This window comes from Erpetoichthys calabaricus, chromosome 16 (assembly GCF_900747795.2).
Source record: "Erpetoichthys calabaricus chromosome 16, fErpCal1.3, whole genome shotgun sequence".
NCBI classification, from domain to species: Eukaryota; Metazoa; Chordata; class Cladistia; order Polypteriformes; family Polypteridae; genus Erpetoichthys; species Erpetoichthys calabaricus.
Genome location: NC_041409.2, coordinates 10805616 through 10830298, shown reverse-complemented (window position 1 = coordinate 10830298; position 24683 = coordinate 10805616). Strand labels below are relative to the sequence as shown.

The 24683-nt window shown below is 42.2% G+C and overlaps 1 protein-coding gene across 4 annotated transcripts in view; it reads left to right on the top strand.

The window, feature by feature from the left end:
• The window catches only part of ston2 (stonin 2), a 311201-nt gene that overhangs the window by 188586 nt on the left and 97932 nt on the right, over nt 1-24683 (top strand). For all 4 annotated transcript variants that reach the window (XM_028821758.2, XM_028821759.2, XM_028821761.2 and 1 more), the window contains one exon: nt 19838-21712. In XM_028821758.2, coding sequence (XP_028677591.1) covers nt 19838-21712 — 1875 coding nt within the window. The remainder of the gene's footprint in view (nt 1-19837; nt 21713-24683) is intronic.

Here is a 24683-nt window from a genome sequence, read left to right as displayed (position 1 = left end):
GTTGGAGGTGATCTGTGGGTTGTCTGTAACCATTCTCACAATCCTGTTCATATGCCACTCCTGTATTTTTCTTGGCCTACCAGACCTGCTGGGTTTAGCAGCAACTGTGCCTGTGGCCTTCCATTTCCTGATGACATTCCTTACAGTTGAAACTGACAGTTTAAACCTCTGAGAGAGCTTTTTGTAGCATTCCCCTAAACCAGGGGTCTGCAACCTTCACTATGAAAAGAGCCATTTTGCCCCCCCTTCCTCCAAAGAAAAATAGTCTGGAGCCACAAAACATAACACAGCTTATAAACTTTTAAAGTTTTAATCTTTTTTTAGATTTTACATGTTACAACCACGGAATACAACAAACAGAAGTGCAGTGTGCATGTGTAGGGCTACTTTGAAATAAATTAAACTGAACTATGCAGGCCTATTTGGGTCCTTCCTATACCTGTGTAAAATTAAAATAAAAACTAGTCCACTTTAATATAAATAAAACATTTAGCTGTAGCTTAGCAGCTTTAAAAAAGTAAACATTAAATTCCATTTCAGTGTGCTGAATCAACTGAAGCACCTGAACATACAAAAAAAACCTACATCAGCTCCTGGTCCGAAATGAATGTGTTTTTTTTTCTGAAAAATAATAGCATATTAAATGCTATTGTTCTCACCTGTTTAAAGTGACTTCTGTTCCTGAAGTTCGCTGCTGATCATCTCTATGTCGGGGCTGTACGATGTGACTTTGACCTTCACACAGGACTGCAGGCTCTCATGTGTGAGGCAGGAGCGATATTTGGACTTTATGAAGTTCATGCTTGAGAAAACTTGCTCACATAAGTATGTTGAGCCAAAGATGGACAGGACTCCAAATGCATATTTTTTCATGTTCATATATGTTTTGGGAATGGCACTCCATGTGTCGAAAACAAATTTGTCGGGTTTGGGGAGGTTTTCAATATCACTCCATTTGTACTCTTTAGCGAGAGTAGCCTTCTGACGGGCGACTTCTTCAAGATCCGCTGTCAGGCATTTGAACTTGGACACCCATTAATCTTTATCTGCTATGTCGTCCAGTTCAATTTCTAGATTGGGCTTACTTACTCACTCCTGTGAATGCGGATGTGTTCAGCAGGGATGGGTCGATGTCCAGGGGTGTGACAGGGAAGGAGAGAGTGTTTTTTTCCGTTCTATACTCACTGAATCTTTCTCTAAATGCAGCTTGCATTTTCTGAACAATTTCCCGTTTGTTTTTAAAGTCGGAGAATAGATGCTCTGATATTTTTATGAATGATTCTTTCATGTATTCTCCGTCTGTGAATGGCTTACCCCTCCTTACGATCTCTTGAGCTGCCACAAAAGTAGCAGCTGTAGTTGACTGTGTAGAAGTGATCCACTTTTTGAAAGTATGTTTGCTCTTTTCAGCTTTCCGTTGCAGTTCCGAAATTGCTCTCTTTCGCTTATCTTCACTTGGGTATTTTGAATGCTGAGTGCTTGTTTCGAAAATGTCTTTCAACGTTACATTTTTTGTTGTTCGATAATTTATCGCCACATATTAAGCACACCGGTAAGCCAGCGTCGTTGGCGGTGAAGGCAAATGCTTCTGTCCACGCAGAATTAAACTCTCTAAATTAGATGTTAAAATGTATAACAGTAGTAGTCGTAAATAAACATATATATATAAATACAACTTAAATTAAGAAATTGCCATTATTCATTTTCATGGTTTTTTTTTTTGTCAAGGCCAAAGGGAGCCACTACAAGGAGGCTGAAGAGCCGCATGTGGCTCCAGAGCCGCGGGTTGCCGACCCCTGCCCTAAACCATGAGACTGAACAATCTTTGTTTTCAGATCTTTTGAGAGTTGCTTTGAGGATCCCATGCTGTCACTCTTCAGAGGAGAGTCAAAGGGAAGCACAACTTGCACTTGACCACCTTAAATACCTTTATATCTCATGACTGGACACACCTGTCTATGAAGTTCAAGGCTTAACGAGCTAATCCAACCAATTTGGTGTTACAAGTAATCAGCATTGAGCAGTGACAGGCATTCAAATCAGCAAAATTACAAGGGGACCCACATTTGTGCACAGCCAGTTTTTCACATTTGATTTAATTTCATATAACTAAATACTGCTTCACTAAAAATCTTTGTTCAGAAAACACCCCAGTACTCAGATGTTCCTAGGAAATGAAAGACATACCACTGTTATCATTTTTGTTGAAAGGAGAGTCAATTATTATGCAGGCTGAGAAACTTTTTCATATGACTGCATTCTGTGTATGAAGATACACTACATTTTAGAAAGTCCCGATGCAATTAAAATAAAAAAAGAAAACAATTACTGGGGTGTTAATGGCTTGGCACAATAGCATAGTGGGTAGTGCAGCTATTTCACATATCTGGCACCTCCTTGGTCAAATGCCATGTTGTCCATGTGATGTTTGCATGTGCCTCCCACGTCCGTCTTGGTTTTCTTCCGGGTATTTTGATTTTCCACTGTCGTCACCAAAGATGTACAGGTTGTGTGTGCACAGGCCCTCTATAAGTAACAGTCAGCGGGCCCAGTGATGGACTGGCAGCCTGCCCAGGGTTGTTTTCTGTCTCCCACCCAGTGCTGCCGTGATTGGCTCCAGTCCCCCATGGCCCCTGAATTTAATTAGGTAGGTTTAAGAATGTTGTGCCATGGCATAACTTAAATAAATTAAAAAGCTCAGTTTCAGTTTTTTTTTGAAGGTCTTTGAAACACTGTAGATTGTAAAATGTGACAAATAAAGATTGACAAAACCCTACTGTATAATAAGTAGGGACAGGAAAGTTTTTCAAAGCTTATATCATTGTGAAAGGTTTAAAATCCAAACATTTACTGATCCTGTGTAATCAAGGTCAGGAGCCTATCCCAGAAGCACTCGGCACCAGGCTACCACCGAAGGTTTTGATATTATCATCCACAATTTGAGTTTAATCTTTTTTCCAAACCCATTTATTTCATTAGGAATGCCAGAGAGTGTCCAAGGTGCCATCATGAGCACTGCAGGTCCAAGCCCTGGAAGAAACACATGTTTTTTTGTGTGTGAGCACAGTTTCTCATACGCCTGTCCTCACTCACCCGGGGCCATTTTAGAGTCTTTAAATTGCCAACTTATTTGGGACAGTGGGAAAATATGTAAACTTCATACAAAAAGCCTTTATTTTATTAAAAACAAAACAACAGACAGGCGTGTTTCTTGAGAAAGCTGTTTAGTTTTGGCCATTTTTGAACATAGAACTTAATTTTAGGAATGCCAGTACCTCACAGCCCAAGTGAACAGAAGAACAGGTTTCAGAGGTGCTAAGGCAAATACAAAAGTGTCTGTAATAACCAGTTAGCATGTAAAATAACTAATTAACGATAAGCGAAGGGAGTTAAAATAGAAAGGTAGAACACTGAAGGCTGCTGAAAATGGGGCTTGGCAACCATATCGGTACAATAAATTAAAAATCTGTCATTTTAAGCAGTTATGTCCATTATACACCCTAGCAATGTCTTGCCTACATTTTTAAATCAGTTCAATGGCATCTTGATAATAAAAGGTTTCAATTTATATCAAAAACACCAACATTTCTGGGTGATCCCAAACTTTTGACCAGTAGTGTCCCATGACTGTGAACAAATAACTTTGACTTGAAAAATACCGACCTTCTCCTTTAAGTGACTAAATGGCCTTCTGAATTATGTAATCTTATTTGTATTGGTCATCTTAGGTGTGCCCAGTAAAGCTCATTGTCACTGATTTGACACAATGGAAGGAATCACTAAATGGTATAAGTTGTCCTTATTTACTGGATTTACTGTTCCTGCTATCATGCCAATGGTTTCATGCCAAGAAAGAGCACCACAGTTTGCTATGAGGGTGTTGATGGAGAAGTATAGAGAAGGCCAGAAGGAGTTGCATTGCGTCTTTGTGGATTTGGAGAAAGCAGGGTGCCTTGAGAGAAGCTGTGGTATTGTATGAGGAAGTTGGGAGTGGCAGAGAAGTATGTGAGGTACAGGATATGTACAAGGGAAGTGTGACAGTGGTGAGGTCTGCATTCAACGTGAAGGTGGGATTACATCAGGGATCGAATCCGAGCCATTTCTTATTTGCAATGGTGATGGACAGGTTGACAGACGAGATTAGACAGGAGTCCCCGTGGACTGTGATGTTTGATGATGATATTGTGATCTGTAGTGAGTGTAGGGAACAGGTTGAGTAGGCCCTGCAGAGGTGGAGATCTGCTATGGAGTGGAGAGGAATAAAGGTCAGTAGGAACAAGACAGAATACATGTGTGTGAATGAGAGGCAGGTCAGTGGAATGGTGAGGATGCAGGGAGTAGAGCTGGCGAAGGTGGATGAGTTTAAATACTTGGGATCAACAGTACAGAGTAATGGAGATTGTGGAAGAGAGGTGAAAAAGAGAGTACAGGCAGGGTGGAGTGGGTGGAGAAGAGTGTCAGGAGTGATTTGTGACAGACGGGTATCAGCAAGAGTGACAGGGAAGGTCTACAGGACGGTAGTGAGACCAGCTATGTTATATGGGTTGGAGATGCTGACTGGAAAGCAGGAGACAGAGCTGGAGGTGGCAGAGTTAAAGATGTTAAGATTTGCACTGGGTTTGGCGAGGATGGACAGGATTAGAAATGAGGACATTAGAGGGTCAGCTCAGGTTGGACAGTTTGGAGACAAAGTCAGAGAGGTGAGATTGTGTTGGTTTGGACATGTTAAGAGGAGAGATGCTGGGTATATTGGGAGAAGGGTGCTAAGGATAGAGCTGCCAGGTAAGAGGAAAAGAGGAAGGACTAAGAGGAGGTTTATGGATGTGGTGAGAGAGGACATGCAAATGATGGGTGTAACAGAGCAAAATGCAGAGAACAGAAAGATATGGAAGAAGATGATCCACTGTGGCAACCTCTAACGGGAGCAGCCGAAAGAAGAACAAGAAGACTGTTCCTGCTTTGGTGTAATGATGTTTCTTATACAGTTGGTGCATTAAGATGGTGGACGCCTGGAGAGAAAGCATCATGAAAAATAATCAGCGACTGACTGAATCACAATTGTCACCGAGCAGTGGATGTGAGTATACTGTAAGTGAGCCTTGTGATGGATGGGCACCCTGTCCCACCTGGGTCCTGCATTGTCCCCGATACTCTCACTCCTCTCAACTGGACTTCAAATTTTTATGTTAGAATTTTTTCAGATCTCTAACTAATGAACCTCTTTTCTGTTGCACCTTTATCCTAGCGTGACAGTTACTTTAATTCTCTGTTTGCGGCACATCATTTTTCTCTAAATCTGTTTAGATTTACAGTTGATGTGCAGGCAAGTGTTTGCACAACTGCCTTTTTGATATTTCCTGGAACGCATTCAGTTGAAAACTGCTGCCCCTTGGCTAGGTTATGACCACTTGATTAGCTTGACAGCAAGGCTTCATTTAAGTAGTCATTTACTACATTCACCGTTGAAATGGAAACAAAACACTGTAGTGCATTCCATGCTAGCGAGTTTAATCTCATCAGTCCAATCACAGGCTGAATGTCACCCTTTCATTAGATGTGTTTTCCCCATTTACAATTGTTCACGTAAAGGTCAACAAAAAGCATTTTTTGTGAGCTACGCACACCTGAAGCGTACACATCAGGCTCCAGACAAACATATCTGCCTACAGCACCTCAGATGGTTATCAGACTATGAAATAGCCGCGTAAATCTTGCCTTTTCAGTCACTCGTCCTGCGGCACAGAAAGGAAAAGCTTTCAACATGCTATACAGCATCCAGTCATCCGGCTCAGGGCGCCAACAAAAGAGCTGCAATATGTCTGCATATTATTTTTTTTTTTTTTGCTTTAGCCAGAACGTGTGCCCTAGTGGCTAAAATGCAGCTCTGCACACCACAACACTGCTGTCTCCATTTCCGAGTCACCCTCAAAGTGCTATAACAATGGAAAGGCACTATAAGATAACAATTGTAAAGGTTTAAGAATGTCTTGTAAGAACTCACTGGAACCCCAGACATGATCATGAAAGTGACTTGTTAGAACGTGTGTTTGGATACAGTCATTTCTTTGTAATGTTTCTAGTCAGAGTTAATGGTTTCTGCTCCTGGTGTGGCATTAATTAAACACGTTGGCACTTTGACATCCATGAAACTTCAACACTAAAGTGGAAAAAAGCATGAGGCTCCTGAATCAAGGTGCTGCTCTCCTCCACCTATTCCACAAGTTTTTAACTGTCCATGCAGCCATTCCCAAACCTTCTTATCCAATTTCGGGTGTTGAGGTGCCTATTCAGCTGCACTGGTGCACCGAGAGGGGGCTCTGAGGATAAGGATCTGAACTGGTGTCTGGAAGGTTGCCGGTTTAAATCCTGTTCCTGACAGAAGGCCCTTGAAAATTAGCTCTGGGTAGCTTACACTGACCCTGCACTCTGACTCCGACATCAGTCATCAGTCAGTCATCGTCCAACCCGCTGTATCCTAACACAGGGTCAGGGGGGTCTCCATCCATCCATCCATTTTCCAACCCGCTGAATCCGAACACAGGGTCACGGGGGTCTGCTGGAGCCAATCCAAGCCAACACAGGGCACAAGGCAGGAAGAAATCCCGGGTAGAGCGCCAGCCCACCGCAGGGCACACACACACACACCCATACACCACCCTACAGTCCATCCATCCATCCATTATCCAACCCACTATATCCTAACTACAGGGTCACGGGGGTCTGCTGGAGCCAATCCCAGCCAACATAGGGCGCAAGGCAGGACACAAACCCTGGGCGGGGTGCCAGTCCCACCGCAGGGTACACACACACACACACACACACTAGGGACAATTTAGGATCACCAATGCACCTAACCTACATGTCTTTGGATTGTGGGAGGAAACCCACGCAGACACAGGGAGAACATGCAAACTCCACGCAGGGAGGACCCAAGAAGCGAACCCAGGACTTCTTACTACCACTGCGCCACCTGACCCCAACATGTCATGTGAAAAGTCAGTTTCCCCTCAAGGATTAATAAAGTATGTCAAATCAGATTATCCAGGAAAGGGAGCCACGGCACAGTCAAAGCATTTTCACAGCTAGTTCATCTGAAGTGTTATTTTCAAGCTCTGGTGTGACTCCCCCATAATCCGGCTCATTTAGGTAAATGTGAATGAGCCAATCACACTCTGGTACAGATCAGAACAACTGTTCCAAGACCCTTAGGAAAAGGTCAGATAGGAATAGACCCATATTGACGAGGGCGAATGAGGACACAGAACAACAGATACAGGTGTAAATGTGTTATTATTTTTTTTTTATTCTGGAGAGCCAAACAACTCAACGTGCAAAAGTGCAATGCAGTTTCAATAAAAAATAAATAATCCGTAATAAAACAGTGTTCAAGTGGAGTTTAAAATCAATTAATAACTAATTCAATCAATAAGTTAAAACACAGTCAGGATCTTCCCCTTTAAAAACATCACAAGCCTCAGTGCATCCTTTCAGATCAACCTTTTATGGTCTACTCAGCGAGAGGACTCATCCTCCGGCCAGCGCAGTCAACCGTTAGCTGGCTCATGTCTGTGCCGCCATCCCTCAGCATTTATGGGGACCCTGTGAGCCCTGCCTTCTTCTCCCACCACCATCCCTTGGCGTCAGTGCGATCTCCTGGACCGACATTTTTGCTCCTGGTCCCTGGCGCTCAGCTGGAGCAAACTTACCCCATGAGAGGTGCCCGCTCACTCCATATGGGGCATCATCCCTGACCGTTTGCCTCCTCTGCCACAATCGTGGCCCTCTTCTTTACTCTTCCTTTCCTTTTAACCTTCTGGTCTCTCTTTCTTTTCTCTCCCCAGGCTCTTTTATATTAATGGGTGTACGTACCTTAATTATGATCCCCAGAGCGCTAATGAGGAAACCGGCCGAACTGACCATGTCTACACATGTATGAGTGAGCAGCGAATTTCCTCATCAACACCCCGGGTCGTCATGGCTGTGCTACATCCGCAAAGCTTGTGCCCACTGTTGTTAATTAAACACTCACACACAGCTAAGGACCCGTAACATGCATCACCACAGACATGTTTTTTGATCTGTTTAGTTAGGGTTAGGGTTAGGGGAAAGTTTGCAGTGTGAAACTGCAACAAAGTAGCGAATCATCGTCTGATTCAGAACAAAAACAAGCGGACTAAGCATGAGAATGCCTCCCCACATACAGTGCATCCAGAAAGTATTCACATCGCATCACTTTTTCCACATTTTGTTATGTTACAGCCTTATTCCAAAATGGATTAAATTCATTTTTTTCCTCAGAATTCTGCACACAACTCCCCATAATGACAATGTGACAAAAGTTTACTTGAGGTTTTTGCAAATTTATTAAAAATAATAAAACTGAGAAATCCCATGTCCATAAGTATTCACAGCCTTTGCTCAATACTTTGTCGATGCACCTTTGGCAGCAATTACAGCCTCAAGTCTTTTTGAATATGATGCCACAAGCTTGGCACACCTATCCTTGGTCAATTCGCCCATTCCTCTTTGCAGCACCTCTCAAGCTCCATCAGGTTGGATGGGAAGCGTCGGTGCACAGCCATTTTAAGATCTCTCCAGAGATGTTCAATCGGATTCAAGTCTGGGCTCTGGCTGGACCACTCAAGGACATTCACAGAGTTGTCCTGAAGCCACTCCTTTGATATCTTGGCTGTGTGCTTAGGGTCATTGTCCTGCTGAAAGATGAACCTTCGCCCCAGTCTGAGGTCAAGTGCGCTCTGGAGCAGGTTTTCATCCAGGATGTCTCTGTATATTGCTGCAGTCATCTTTCTCTTTATCCTGACTAGTCTCCCAGTCCCTGCCGCTGAAAAACATCCCCACAGCATGATGCTGCCACCACCATGCTTCACTGTAGGGATGGTGCCAGGTTTCCTCCAAACGTGACGCCTGGCATTCACACCAAAGAGTTCAATCTTTGTCTCATCAGACCAGAGAATTTTCTTTCTCGTGGTCTAAGAGTCCTTCAGGTGCCTTTTGGCAAACTCCAGGCAGGCTGCCATGTGCCTTTTACTAAGGAGTGGCTTCTGTCTGGCCACTCTACCATACAGGCCTGATTGGTGGATTGCTGCAGAGATGGTTGTCCTTCTAGAAGGTTCTCCTCTCTCCACAGAGGACCTCTGGAGCTCTGACAGAGTGACCATCGGGTTCTTGGTCACCTCCCTGACTAAGGCCCTTCTCCCCTGATCGCTCAGTTTAGATGGCTGGCCAACTCTAAGAAGAGTCCTGGTGGTTTCGAACTTCTTCCACTTACGGATGATGGAGGCCACTGTGCTCATTGAGACCTTCAAAGCAGCAGAAATTTTTCTGTAACCTTCCCCAGATTTGTGCCTCGAGACAATCCTGTCTCGGAGGTCTACAGACAATTCCTTTGACTTCATGCTTGGTTTGTGCTCTGACATGAACTGTCAACTGTGGGACCTTCTATAGACAGGTGTGTGCCTTTCCAAATCATGTCCAGTCAACTGAATGTACCACAGGTGGACTCCAATGAAGCTGCAGAAACATCTCAAGAATGATCAGGGGAAACAGGATGCACCTGAGCTCAGTTTCGAGCTTCATGGCAAAGGCTGTGAATACTTATGTACATGTGCTTTCTCAGTTTTTTTATTTTTAATAAATTTGCAAAAACCTCAAGTAAACTTTTTTCAGGTTGTCATTATGGGGTGTTGTGTGTAGAATTCTGAGGAAAAAAATGAATTTAATCCATTTTGGAATAAGGCTGTAACATAACAAAATGTGGAAAAAGTGATGCGCTGTGAATACTTTCTGGATGCACTGTATACTCGACTAATATACAATGGTCAATTAATCCAACACACATATTTTAGTATGTGGGAGGAATCTATCGAAAAAATTACAGTAACTATGATGGGATTAGCACTGAGAGTCAGCAGCTCTGACCATTGTGCCACTACACTCGGTTAACTGGATGTGTGTCATGTGTTGGGTTTGAGGTTGGGGGGGGGGTGGAAATTTTGGAGATTATGCTGAGCATTTCAGACAAGTTTCCTGTTTGCACTGCTAGGTTACTTGGGTGGAATGTTGAAAGCTGGAATGGAGAAGAACATTTCACAACTTCTTTCAGTCTTGTTTTGTTTATGTTGGTTTTGAATTTCAAAAATGAAATCAGTAAAGCAGCAGGTTTTATTGGTAGGTACCAACTCATAAAAGCTGGTGACATTAGGTGCAAACTAGGCTTCCAAATAAGTATTAAGCATTCAGCAAATATGGCCTAGTGAAGCAACTAAACCGTTCTATCTTCTTCAGATGTCACACCCCAATCAATTCATTTTCGTGATATTTTTTGTAACTGACCAGCAGATGCAGTATTTTGATTGTTCGTTAAACTTGGCATCAACCAAATTCTGAAACCTGGCTTCCATAACGGGATGGTGTGTGCATGAAAATGTATTTTGGTTAAAAAATCCTAGTTAAACTGGTTTCTTATTGGTCAGCCAGAGGAGTTCTTTATTTTATAGTAGATGTTGCATTTAGCTTGAATTGTTAGGTTATCTTTTGACATGAACTGTGAAAAACATGCAATTTGTTCGTCAGCGTTGTTTTACGAGACACAGCCCTTTACAGATCCATGTGTCCTTCACTCTCTTTGCCTGTTTCCTTAACTGGCTCATTCCAATTAATGGTCAGAGCAGGAATTGACCCCTGGCTTTGAAGCCTGTCCATCACTGGGCACATTCATGCGCACAACCATAGTCAACCCTCATGACTAAGTTATAGTCGCGGATAATCATAACACACGTCTTCGGGATTTAGGAGAAAAACTCAGTAAGTAATGGGAGAAGATGCAAATTCCATACAGGCTGGGACCAAGCAGGTCATCCATTTTCCTAGAAGTGTGATGCAGTGTGCTATCCACTTTAAATTATATTGTTGTCTTAAACTTTGTTTCATTTCTAAAGAATTCTTGTTTTGATATCACTAGCAGTATTTTTATTTACTATATATGTGTTTTCTTACATTACATCACATGAGTGCAGACACCTACCTTAGCAGTCATATATATAGTATAGAGTAACAATAGACTTGAAAATGAATTCTGCCTATTAGGGTTGGTACTTTAAAAATTCACTATTTCCAATAACAGTATTACTGTGTCTATTAAAATATTAATTTTTTTACATTATATGTGCTATCTGCCTACAGTAATGTCCATCTAGATTGAGAAGCAGCTTTAAATTGACCTGATAGGAGTGTATCATCACTAGTTTGTGGCATTTCATCTGAGGGCAGATTCTTACTCTCTACCCTGCCATGATAGCTTGAGTTGCCAATTATGTTGCAATTATCTTGGGTTGTGAGTATCAAAAGTGTATCCTGTGTGTTAGGTTAACGGATCAGTTAACCAGATAACTAATGAAGATCATGTAGTGCTATTGTGCGAAAGCCTGCAGTTATAAACACAGGGCTTTACCCAAATGATTTTGATGTACATTTTTGCTTTGCGCCGTCCCCCACCATAACCTATCGTCTATGGGGGATGAGCGAAAGCTTTAGATTCAACAAAAATGTAAATCTCTGTTTTTTGATGGATTTTGACATTTTAGGGTCCCTTGATACTGAAAACATCGATATCTTGATGATGGGTGTGCATGTGTGTGTCTGTGTGTCACAGTTTCTTGAGGACAGTCTAGAGCTAAAATGGCTGAACAGAAAAATACCAAACTTGAAACCTACGCCTGTTATGAGCTGACGATGTGCTGATTAGTTTTTGAGCCAAATCGTACAAGAGAAGGAGGCACTGTAGAGAAACCCTCAAATACTGTAATTCTGCAATTAATTTTGAATTATTCTTGTCAATTGCTATTGTAATGACAGATTTTATGATCAGAAAGATCAGCATCAGAGTGGTAAATAATTACTAAAATGTTACAGATGTTACAGTTCGGGTACTTTAGTTAGAAGAGCGCAAAGCCTACTGATGCTCACGTCCAAATTTTTTATTGTTGGTTTGGATATGTACAATTTATTCACTTATTTTGCAATGAGCCAAAAATATGTGAATAGCTAAAATTAAAATTCTACCACTTTGAAAAGACCAAGCACATAGCATTTACAAAATAACACATAAAATTCATATCATAATGTGTTAATGACTCTTTTTCATACCTTTGCATCAAGACATTTGTTATCCAAATGTCATTCTACAGCTTAGGCTTTTATTCCCTGAGACTTGATCTGGTTAAGGGAGTTAGGGGAAGGTATTCAACTAAAAAATAAATCTATCTATCTATCTATCTATCTATCTATCTATCTATCTATCTATCTATCTATCTATCTATCTATCTATCTATCTATCTATCTATCTATCTATCTATCTATCTATCTATCTATCTATCTATCTATCTATTGTAGATGCAACATGGGTTGGACGGACAGCCCAGCCAGGAAAGGAAGCAGACCCGGAAGGAAGAGATGAACGGGCAGCCCCTATAAAAGTAGAGATATCACTAAGGAACTTTTATTCCCCCAGCACACTAGATGGCAGCTGTCCCAGATATCCACACCCAGTGAGAAGCCAGCAGGGCATGCCGAGAGATGTAGTCTGGAAGGGCAGTCCTGCTGGAGTCACGGGGTGCCGCAAGAGGGCATTCCAGGGAAACAAGCTCCCTACTCTAATAATGGTCATCAGTGTGACCAGGAAGTACTTCCATCGGGCAATCGCCCTGGCACTGGAAGTACTTCCGGGTCTGTAATAAAAGGGACCGCACTCCCTTATTTAGGCGAGTCGGAGCTGGGTGGTAGAGAGGCATCACTCAACTGGAGGGGGGCAGTGTGGTGGTGAGAGAGAGTATATTATGGAGAGAGAAAGACAAGTGTTTTGTGCTTTGTGTAAATACTTTTTTGGAGGTATTTAAAGTAAAACCTTCATTTATTTTGAAAAAGGACTTTGCTTTTGTGATCGTGTTGGGGTTTGGGCAGGCTGATCTGTCTGTCTGTCTGTCTGTCTGTCTGTCTGTCTGTCTGTCTGTCTGTCTGTCTTCAGAATATCGACTTCAGAGAGCAGCACTCTCACTGCTTGTCCCAGGTTGTTCTCTCCCTGTGTTGTCACTTCTTGTTAAGTTCTAGGTTGGGGTCCCCAGAGGTTTTGCGTCCTTCTTGTTTGTGCTTTGTTTGCCCTTGGACCTCCGGACCGTCCCATTTCTCAGTGATTTACCTTTAGATTCAGGGGTGACTGAACATTGGCATGTTGTGGGTGTCCCGTGATGGACTGGTGACCTTTTCAGGATTGGTTGCTGCCTTGCACTTGTAGCTTCTGTAATTGATTGCACCTCTCTAACCATGATCAGACAAATAGATGTTTTACTCTCAAGCATTTACTATAAGTGTAGTTTTTATGCTCTTCTGTTTCAGAAATCTGGTCATGTTTATCACATTTCTGCTCAAAGGTAAATGGATTTTGAACAAAGGTTGCTCCCAGTAGTGATGAAAGATGGCCTTTTTACAGTGTAGACTTGTAGTTGCACCATTTTAGCCAGTGGCATTCATATGTGTCACCATTTATGAAGACTACTAAAATTGTAAAACAACTAAAAATGAAAAACTGACATCTATAAAAACCAGAAACACAGTGAAGTTAGAGTAACAGAAAATCAGTAACATTAATTGAGTGATATGCTGTTACAGGCAGCAGTTCTACTCTCCCAGATGTGCCCCTTTGGGGAGGTACAGCACTTTAACTCTCCTTAGAAGATGTGTGATATCAGTATTCTTTAACCCTAATGTGATTTCCCCCATAATTCAAGAGCCCATGATCACACCCTACTGCTATGACATTCTTCATCACACATGAAGTGCACATACCTGAACATCTGTACAAAGAGGATGGCTGTCTGTTCAGAATGTGTTTTTGAGTCTCTTATTTTTCTTGAATAATTCCAAGTCAGAGACAAGCAGAATGACAGCAATGGACCATCCATTCTCACCTAACATCCAGAAATATTTTTGCTTGAAGCCCTTACTGGATATCTGGATTACACAATGCATCTGTTTCTCTAAATTTTACACAGCACCAAGATAATCCACTTCCTATTTGAAAGAATATGCCACTCAAAAAAATATTTTGTATGAAAGAATAAAGGTTATTTCCACATTGAAAAGGAAAGACAGTTAAAGAAGGTTAAAGACACAATGTTTCCGCTCTATGCAGCCAAAAAGTTGCGTTGTTAACTTTTTTCCTTTTTTTGGATGAAAATAATCTTTATTATCTTTAATATAATCTTTAACCTTAATTTTTTTTAGATGCATACTGAAACAGTCCAACAATAAGTCATTTTTTTTTTTATATCTTACTTACCCCATGTAATACACAGTGATGGCAGAGCAAAAATTTTGTTCTCATGTTTTAATGGGGAATGGAGTGATAAAAGTTTATGATATAACACAAGCCAACAGTGACCAGTGTTATACAATGGCAAACGTGAAAAATGTCCATGGATAAAAGAAAAACAAAATCTCATGTTACGTGTGTCACATAATCCACTTGTCAGCTGTCCACATGCTTTTTTTCCTAAAATACTGTTAACTTCATACTTCTGGAAAAATCAGCTGTGACCGACCCGGTTGGCTCCATCAGCCTCGACACCACTTGAACCTGAAACTGTTGATAACATGAATTGAGCTGACCAGACAAATGAGGACACTGTGAGAAGAAGAGACAAGAGACATGGCAGGGTTTGGGGTAGCCACCCGTATAATTCAGTATCCTGGCTGCAAAAGTAAATGATTCGTTGTTGAGTCAAGTTTATAAGACAGAGTCCAAAACAGAACTGACTTCCAGGGAAAAGGTAGATAGATAGATAGATAGATAGATAGATAGATAGATAGATAGATAGATAGATAGATAGATAGATAGATAGATAGATAGATAGATAGATAGATAGATAGATAGATAGATAGATAGATAGATAGATAGATACTTTATTAATCCCAATGGGAAATTCACAGGTGTGAGGCTTTATAGGAAGTTTGGGGGAAGTGATGTCGTCCTCGGGGCCGGGACCGGAAGTGATGTCGTCCCTGGTGGGATTTCCCGGGAAAGGCCTGCAGGGAAATCAGAAAGAGCATCAGTGCACCCCGCCCCCCACCCAGGCAGACGTATTATCATTCATCTCTAAGCCCTTCAGCTGCCTCCTATGCACACGTGTGTGACAACACAAACAGGCAGGATACGGTGCACAGTGCTTTTATTTTCAACAAAGTGCAAAAATACTTCTATGAATAAGTTATCAGTCATTTTGTAACCTGCTTAGTGCTGACCAGGGTCATAGGGGGTGCTGGAGCCTATCCCAGTTAGTTTGGGGTGCAAGGCAGGAACGAACTCTGGACTGGGCGGCAGTCCATCTCAGGGCAAACACACACACACACACCCCAAACACTCAGCAGGGCCAGTTTGGTGTTGCCACTTCACGTAACCTACATGTCTTTGGACTGTGGGAGGAAACCCACACAGACATGCAGACTCCACACAGGAAGGAAGCAGGAACGTGAACCCTGGTCTCCTTACTATGAGGCAGCAACGCCAACACTGTGCTGCCGTGCCACCACTTCTATTAATAAATAATCCATAAAAACAGGTAATGTCCAAATAAACAAATAAATCCATTAAAATGAGGTTAAAAATCCCAGTGGCAGAATCTGCTAATTAAAATATCCAAGAGCCACAGTGCATCCTTCCATAAACTGATGTCACCTCAGCCAAACTGTCTAAGGTTTCTTTGGTTTGAGGAGATGTCCACCAACAGGAGCAATCAACCATTAAATCCACTTTGGGTCAGTTTTGTCTTGGTAGATTAATATATTACTCTACTTTACCCTTTTGTATTATTAATGTGTAGCCTTTGTCAGAATTCCGCACATCTCACAGACATACCACTGTTTATAAGGTATTGTACCATATAACTTCTCCCCACCTTCCCTTCTACATTTATAACCTCAGGCAATTAGGTGTAGAAAAAGACAAGCAGGAGTTAAGTTACACTTTAAATAATGTATTATTGATAATATTCATAAATAATAACAATAAGCAAAGTACATTTGAATATTGGCATCCATACAACCTGATAAATGTTGATGTGTAGTTTCAGGTGGCACACAGACTTGTTAGTTACTTAAAATGTTTCTAGTTAAGTCCTCATTTTGTGGTCAGCTTTCTTCAGAACAGGCCGCATGCCTGTCTCAATATGGCTGCCGAGCTGCGCTCTTCATTGTGTTGTCCTTTTCAGTTCATGGTGTGTGAGATGCTCCTTTATCAGTTGGTAAGAGAGAGAGAGAGAGAGAGGGGGAGTGAGCAAATTTATAGACTGTCTGTCCAAATCCTACAACCAATAGGGCGTCATGGTACTTAAAAGGTAGTGATACAAGCCAATTCCAAACAGCCATACTTCAGACCAATGGGGGCACAGAATACCTTCACACCTGCCCCCCCAAAACCATTTTATTAAGGTGAAGCTTACCAGCTAGATAGTTGGCCTCCGTGTGGGGGAATCACTTGCCAAACTGGTTTTAGTCCTAAAGACACTGGGGTGGGTTCTTAACCATCAAACCATTGCTGTTATTATCAGTAATGTAACACTAATATTACACTGCTTTGTCTAAGTTACGAGGGCGGCACGGTGGCGCAGTGGGTAGCGCTGCTGCCTCGCAGTTGGGACACCTGGGGACCTGGGTTCGATTCCCGGGTCCTCCCTGCGTGGAGTTTGCATGTTCTCCCCGTGTCTGCGTGGGTTTCCTCCGGGCGCTCCGGTTTCCTCCCACAGTCCAAAGACATGCTGGTTAGGTGGATTGGCGATTCTAAATTGGCCCTAGTGTGTGCTTGGTGTGTGGGTGTGTTTGTGTGTGTCCTGCGGTGGGTTGGCACCCTGCCCGGGATTGGTTCCTGCCTTGTGCCCTGTGTTGGCTGGGATTGGCTCCAGCAGACCCCCGTGACCCTGTGTTCGGATTCAGCGGGTTGGAAAATGGATGGATGGATGGATGTCTAAGTTACAAACAAAATATTATTCAAAATTTCACACTACAACAGGGTCCTTGCTACCCGTCTCAGGCTTTCAGCACTGCATCCTACAACTCCCGTCCACCACCACCACACAACCTTAAGGTGAGAGCCAACACAGAGTGCTGGGTTGCCCCTGCTCCCAGGTCACTCAACATGAGTGGACCCCACCGTGCGTTTTTTTGTCGTGGCCGACTTCTTGACAGCCTGCTTCCACTCTTCAGCACTTGTTCCCTCCACGATCCTGCTCTCTCTGTCTTTTTATCTTTTCGTTGCTCTCCCTCTTGTTGCCTGCCTGGACTCCCTTTAGATACGAATAGGGATGCAAGTGTGCTGATCGACTGAACCGCTTGTGTCTGCACACGAATGTACGATCACCCAGTCACCACAATTAATAGCCCAGAGGTGCTCCGCCATGCCACCAAACACGCCCACAGCCCTCCGAACCCTGAGCAAGTGATTAAATGATTTATTGAAAGATGTGCATCGCCACAATCTCTCACCACATCAATGTACATCATGCCTTTTTGAAATGGAGACCTGTCTCTCCCGCTTATTCAACTCAAAAAGGCAACCCGATTCTGTTTAACAATATTTGAGCAAAAAAAGCATGTGTTTTGCACATTTTAGGCATACGACTGGATGCTTTTCACATTGATTGCTATTGTACAGCATTGGTCACTACTGGCTTATATTATATCATACAATTTTTTCTTTCCATTCTGCAAGAAGTAGAGATTAAAAAAATTTTGTAGGCCATCACTACAAACTACATGGGGGTAGGTAACATACTGTATAAATAAAACTTCTTTTAAGCACTTGGTGGCCGATGGAAACATTTTGTTTTTAATAAATGCAGAAATAAATTAACCAATACATTTAACTATCCTCTCCCATGTTCTTCATCTCCATCTTGAATGTCTCAGCATGGACACATGACTATTAACCACAGTGATTATCGGCCATCTATTCTGTCCCATTTCCGAGTGAAACTGAGTATATCTACATGGAATTCTAAATTTACCAACTGTTTGGGGAATGCCTTTTTGTCAGTGTGCAATTTCTTTTTGGGAAAACAAACTTACATTAAGCAATCAATAATAAATGAGCCTAGGTAAATATTTGTCATAAGTAAGACATTACCACCATTTATTATTATTCATATATTTCACCTGCCATTTTAGATTTTTTTTCTAGCCACCCAGATTTTGGATTACGCCAGTTGGAAATGGTTGGATGAATTGAATGGACAGAACTTAGAAGTTTTGTCTTCCTTGTCTTCTTTTCCCACTTGGGGTCGATGTGTTTGATCAACCCTCTCCTCCTTGCAAGTCAAGCCCATTTCCTTCCGATCTTCTTTTACTTTACCCATCCACCTCTACTTTGGCCTCTCTTACTTTTTCTTCCCCTGTACTTCCATTCCCATCACTCTTTTGCCCACATATTCATTGTCTCTCCTCATCACATGTCCGTACCACTTCGGTCTACTTTCCTGTACTTTAGTAGATATCTCTTCTGATGGTCTTATTTCTTATTCTGCCCCTTTTTGTAACTCCACACATCCATCTCAACCTTCTCATTTCTGCCACATCTAACTTCTTCTCCTGTGCTCCCTTTACTGCCCACGTCTCAGCTCCATACATCATTGCTGGTCTTATCAGTGTCTTCATAACCTTACCTTCAATCTTTGCCTTAATTCTTTGATCGCACAATACTACTGATACCTTCTTCTAATCTTTCCATCTGCATTGCACTCTATGGATTATCTCTAGTGTTCCATCTCTGGCTACCACTGATCTAGCGCAGTGGTAGTGCTGCTGCTTTGCAGTAAGGAGACTGTGGAAGATTGTGGGTTCGCTTCCTGGTTCCTCCCTGTGTGGATAGCGCTTTGAGTACTGAGAAAAGCGCTATATAAATGTAATGAATTATTATTATTATTACCACTGATCTAAGATATTTGAATGTATCCACTCTTTTTAGCAGCTCTCCCTGTTTGAAAGTAACTCGATGAAATCTCACGATGGGACACTAGACTATGTGCTACTGTGCTCTTATTAGTTGAGATAAATTGAGTTGGTCCCATTGAGTATATGTCAGAATTTACAGGGTTAAAAGTGGTGTTTTTTTTTTTGTTTCTTTCCAATAACTTATTAAATATACATTTATATTGAGCTCTTTTATTTAAGTGCTTATGAGTGATTCAGGAGGTCTGTTTACTCTTTCAGTAGAGCTCCATATAATATACTTGAAAATAATCACACTGCTTATTTCTTTCAAGCCATTATGTCTGGGTTCTGCATTTATTGTGATATACTGTAGGCGTGTTACACTGAAAATATGATTGCCTTGAGCTAGCAGCATCTTTCATAGGAAGCGATGTCACCCGGGGATCAATATTACAGCAAGGCATTGAATAAAGCTTGGAAACCAATACTAGCTCAGTCTCTCAAATACTCGGACAGGATTCCAGGCAGTACCTGCCAAATGTGTCATCTGACTCCTCCATGGTTCCTTTTATTATATTTTTTTTACTGTTTTTAAATCTCTGTGTCCATGGTTCCTGGTTTTTGGTGCATGTAGTACAGCAATGAGATTCCAAGTAATTGTTAGCACACTAGCACCAGCATGAGGGAGAGTGTAGATCCAACCCAGCTGCTTGCCTTGCTTATAATTAAGTATTTCAGATGTTTTAAACCTGAAATTAAATACAGTATGGCTGTGAACACTATAATGATAATTGTAAAATTATACTGAACTGTGGATTTTTTTTTACCTTTCTTCTCCTTAAAGATTCATCTGTGTTTCAAGAAGATGAAGATGTAAGCATGGAAGCAGGAAGTTCAGCACAAAGCAGTAAATCTGTTAACGGTCAGATGGCACGAAACACTGCCCGGTTTGCAAGCTGGGTGACTTTCGATGATGACGACGATGACCTCAGCTTGCATTCTTCACCAAAGCCCTCAGTGATTAAGCTTGACAATGTCTGCCTCACTACCGTTCAGGATGCAAACAGCAATTTGATTGTTTCTGATGGCAGTTCAACCAAGAAAGAGGTGAGCATCAATCTTCTGGACTGGACTCCTGAAAAAAACGAATCTCCCTCTTTCCTTGATAGCCCCTTTTCTGAAGCAAAAACACCATCCAAGAAAAAAAATCCATTTTTAGATGAAGAGCTTTCCCATGTTCAACCCTCGCCCATTAACCCTTTTAGTGCCTACTTTGACCAGCCAGGTCCTCCTCTTGTTGACATATCTCAGAGTAATGGAACCAACTCAGAGAACACTCAAGTCTTTGCATTCAGCTCTCCCTTTCTCATTGAGGAAGCAGATGGTAAAACAAATTCCTTAATTCAGTTTTCTCCAACATTCGACATGAACAATGAAGGTATGTTCAAATATCCTCCGAGAAATGAAACTTTGGAGCATCTCAAACAACTTCAGATTTCTGTTCTGGATGAGCAGGACCTTCCATTACCAGACGACTCAGTCATCACTGATGAGTTAGATGAAGTTCCGTTTGAAATCTCATACACACAACCTAAAGATGGCTGGCCAATGATGTTAAGAATACCTGAAAGAAAGAATATCATGTCATCTAGACACTGGGGGCCAATATTTGTAAAACTTACGGATAGTGCTTGCTTGCAGCTTTACTATGAAAAGGGAATGGAGAAGCCTTTCAAAGAGCTTCAGCTTGAGGCCAGCCATGAACTCTCTGAGCCAAAGCTGCAGAATTACGATGAGAACGGGAGGATCCACACTGTAAGGATAGATCATGTAACCTATAAGGAAAAAAAGAAGTACCATCCAAAGCCTGCAGTGATTCACGCTCCTGTGAAAGAGCAGCTGATTAAACTTGGCACACTTAATTACGAAGATTTCCAGAGTTTTAGGATAGCTGTTCACAAAACATTAATGCACTTGCCCCGGGATGTGGATTTCCTTACGACGTACTCTGAGGAGGAGATATCGGTGGAAGTTAGAGATGAGTTTTGCGGTATGGTCTCCAAGAACGACAGCAGAATTTTACGCCATTCAGTCTTGACTCACATTAGTGCCTTGGCTTTCATTTCTGGTACTCCACTTTGTAAGATTGGCTTCAACGATATTCAAGTGAAGGGAAATGAGGTGGTTTCAAGACACGACATCATTCCAAACAGCACAACAAGGTGGATAAAACTCAGAGACTGTCATTTTCACCAGTGTGTGGAGGAACAGGAATTTCACAACACAAGGACTATTGCTTTCAATCCTCCAAGGGCCCAGTGGTTTGAATTAATGCACTTCCGGACTGCGTTCGCAGAAAAATCGCTGCCTTTTAGTCTCAGGACGGTAGCCACTATTAACGGGGCTGAGGTCGAATTGCAGTCGTGGCTAGTAATGTCCACCGGGTTTTCATCCAATCGGGACCCACTGACCCTGATACCTTGCGAAAATGTGATGATCCGCTACCCGGTCCCTGCCAGCTGGGTGAAAAATTTCCGACGGGAGAGCGTCATGGGAGAAAAGTCTTTAAAAGCTAAAATGAACAAGGGAGCAAGCTTTGGCTCCTCTAGTGTTTCAGGATCAGAGCCAGTAATGAGGGTGACATTGGGAACGGCCAAATATGAGCAGGCATTTAAAGCAGTTGTATGGAGGATGAACAGACTGCCAGATAAGAATTCAGGTAGGTAGCTCGCCGAGGCTGCTTCCGATAGTTAATACTACAAGACTGGACGTAAGCATGTATGCCGTATGTTAGAAGGCTAAAACTGGAAACTTAGCAGCTGGGGTGTAATCAGAGAGACAGGGGAAAGGAAGAATAATTTTCCAGTGCTCTTTAGAATATGTGAATATGAAATTTGGGCTTTTTAAATCCTGCCTCATGTTTGTGTGTATTATTTGCATCGGAACTTTCTCTGAATTTTGTGGTAGTTGGTGCCGTAATAGGAAACAATGAAGTTTAATGTACATGCTAAAGTAAACGTCGCCATTTCTAATGTCCAAATGAGTGTTCACCAAATGGCGTATTCTCACATCGGTGAAAACGACAGGTGGATATAACGAGGAACATGTTTACTTGCACACATGTATTCGGGTTAAGGTGAATAACCCAATTAGGGCAGAGACCTGGTTTCTTAATAATCCGCATTTACATGCACAAATAATCTTCTGGAGTTCTCTTTTTGGAAAACTCCCCAACGTCATTAAACTATGCCAAAAAAGAGTTAAACATCATTATCATCGGCCACCTTGAATGTGAAAGTAAACATGACGCCTGTGATCATTTTCTTGTGTTTTATAAAGGCTTTATTTATAGGTTTCTGTTACTGGAATGCACGAGGCAAACTCTTTTCTGCTTGGTTGTGCAATTGACCCCTGCAAAGGTCCCGTGACGTGTGTTTTTTGCCTTAAACCCGTTGCTGCTGGAATAATAATAATGCAGGTGTTTTTTCTTCAGTAACTGCAGTAAGTACAGGGGAATAAAACTGATGAGCCACAGCATGAAGTTATGGGAAATAGTAGTGGAAGCTCGGTTAAGAAGTGAGGTGATGATTAGTGAGCAGCAGTGTGGTTTCATGCCAAGAAAAAGCACCACAGATGTGATGTTTGCTCTGAGGATGTTGATGGAGAAGTTTAGAGAAGGCCAGAAGGAGTTGCATTGCGTCTTAGTTGACCTGGATAAAGCATATGACAGGGTGTCTAGATAGGAGTTGTGGTATTGTATGAGGAAGTCAGGAGTGGCAGAGAAGTACGGAAGAGTTGTATAGGATATGTATGAGGGAAGTGAGACAGTGGTGAGGTCTGCAGTAGGAGCGATGGAGGTAGGATTACATCAGGGATCGGCTCTGAGCCCTTTCTTATTTGCAATGGTGATGGACAGGTTGACAGACGAGATTGGACAGGAGTCCCCGTGGACTGTGATGTTTGCTGATGACATTGTAATCTGTAGTGATAGTAGGGAGCAGGTGAGGAGACCTTGGAGAGGTGGAGATATGCTCTGGAGAGGAGAGGAATGAAGGTCAGTAGGATCACCAAGAGAGAATACATGTGTGAATGAGAGGGAGGTCAGTGGAATTGTGAGAATGCAGGGAGTAGAGTTGGCGAAGGTGGATGAGTTTAAATACTTGGGATCAACAGTACAGAGTAACGGGGATTGTAGAAGAGAGGTAAAAGAGAGTGCAGGCAGGGTGGAATGGGTGGAGAAGAGTGTCAGGAGTAATTTGTGACAGACGGGTATCAGCAAGAGTGAAAGGGAAGGTCTACAGGACGGTAGTGAGACCAGCTACTGTATGTTATATGGGTTGGAGACGCTGGCACAGGAGACAGAGCTGGAGGTGGCAGAGTTAAAGATGCTAAGATTTGCATTGGGTGTGACGAGGATGGACAGGATTAGAAATGAGGACATTAGAGGGTCAACTCAAGCTGGGAGACAAAGTCAGAGAGGTGAGATGGCGTTGATTTGGACATGTGCAGAGGAGAGATGCTGGGTAAATATTGGGAGAAGGATGCTAAGGATAGAGCTGCCAGGCCAAGAGAAAAAGAGGAAGACCTAAGCAAAGGTTTATGGATGTGGTGAGAGGACATGCAGGTGATGGGTGTAACAGAACAAGATGCAGAGGACAGAAAGATATGGAAGAAGATGATCCGCTGTGACAACCCCTAACGGGAGCAGCCGAATGAAGAAGATGAAGAACATATGCGTGAGATTACCTGTTACTTTAAAAAGTAATCGGACTATGTAATGTTTGTTACTTTTTACCTGTTAGCCTCCTGCTGTTTGTATGTTTAGTTCATCAACATAAAGAAATATTAAGACAGGAGACAGAATGATGCAAACACTCGAACATTTACCTCTGGAAATATATTTTGTAATCACTTCTACCCATTTCTGCTGAAAGCATGTGTGAAGCAAATACATACACAGAGTGCAACGGACATGCACTGACCACAAAATCCTTCACGGTAACCCGGTCAAGGGTTTACTGGGACACGTAATCAAATTATTTGTGGGGAAATCCACCTCTGTTAGCCAGGTTTCTCAGAAGCCAATAACTCAAATTTCTCTAACTGAATTGAAGGTTCACGTGACATTTTAGAAATCACGTTTCCGTGAATAATTGGGTTATTGAAGCGCTACTAAATGTGCTAATTGTTGCCAAGAGGAGTGTCCTCAGTCGTATGTTGAATGATTTTTAAAACATTACCAGTTTACTCTTTTATCTGTGTGTATTTTTCATGCTTGACTAAGTTACCAAGGAGCCAGAGCAAATTTTGGCAGGATTTCTCCCATACAGAATGCTAGTTGGTCATACAGTCATGTCATCCAGCACAGGCGACAGCTTGTCTTTAGATTGTGAGAAGAGTCTTGAGTCACGAAAGGCATTTAATCAAACTCCCCAAAGGACACCTCAGTCTGAAATGAAACCTGAAACTTACACCGCCTGTTAGTGACACTACCCTCGGTGCCATGATGCTGCCCTGGGATTGATTGATTTATGCTCTCTGTACATCCATTAACTCAACTCAGGTCATCCCGCATTTCAGTTGTGTGGACCCTGAGCTCAAACACACATTGAATGAATGGCAGGAGCCACCCTGAAACAGGGTACCACTCCATTGCTGTGCAACACCACCCACACGTACACACTTCATCG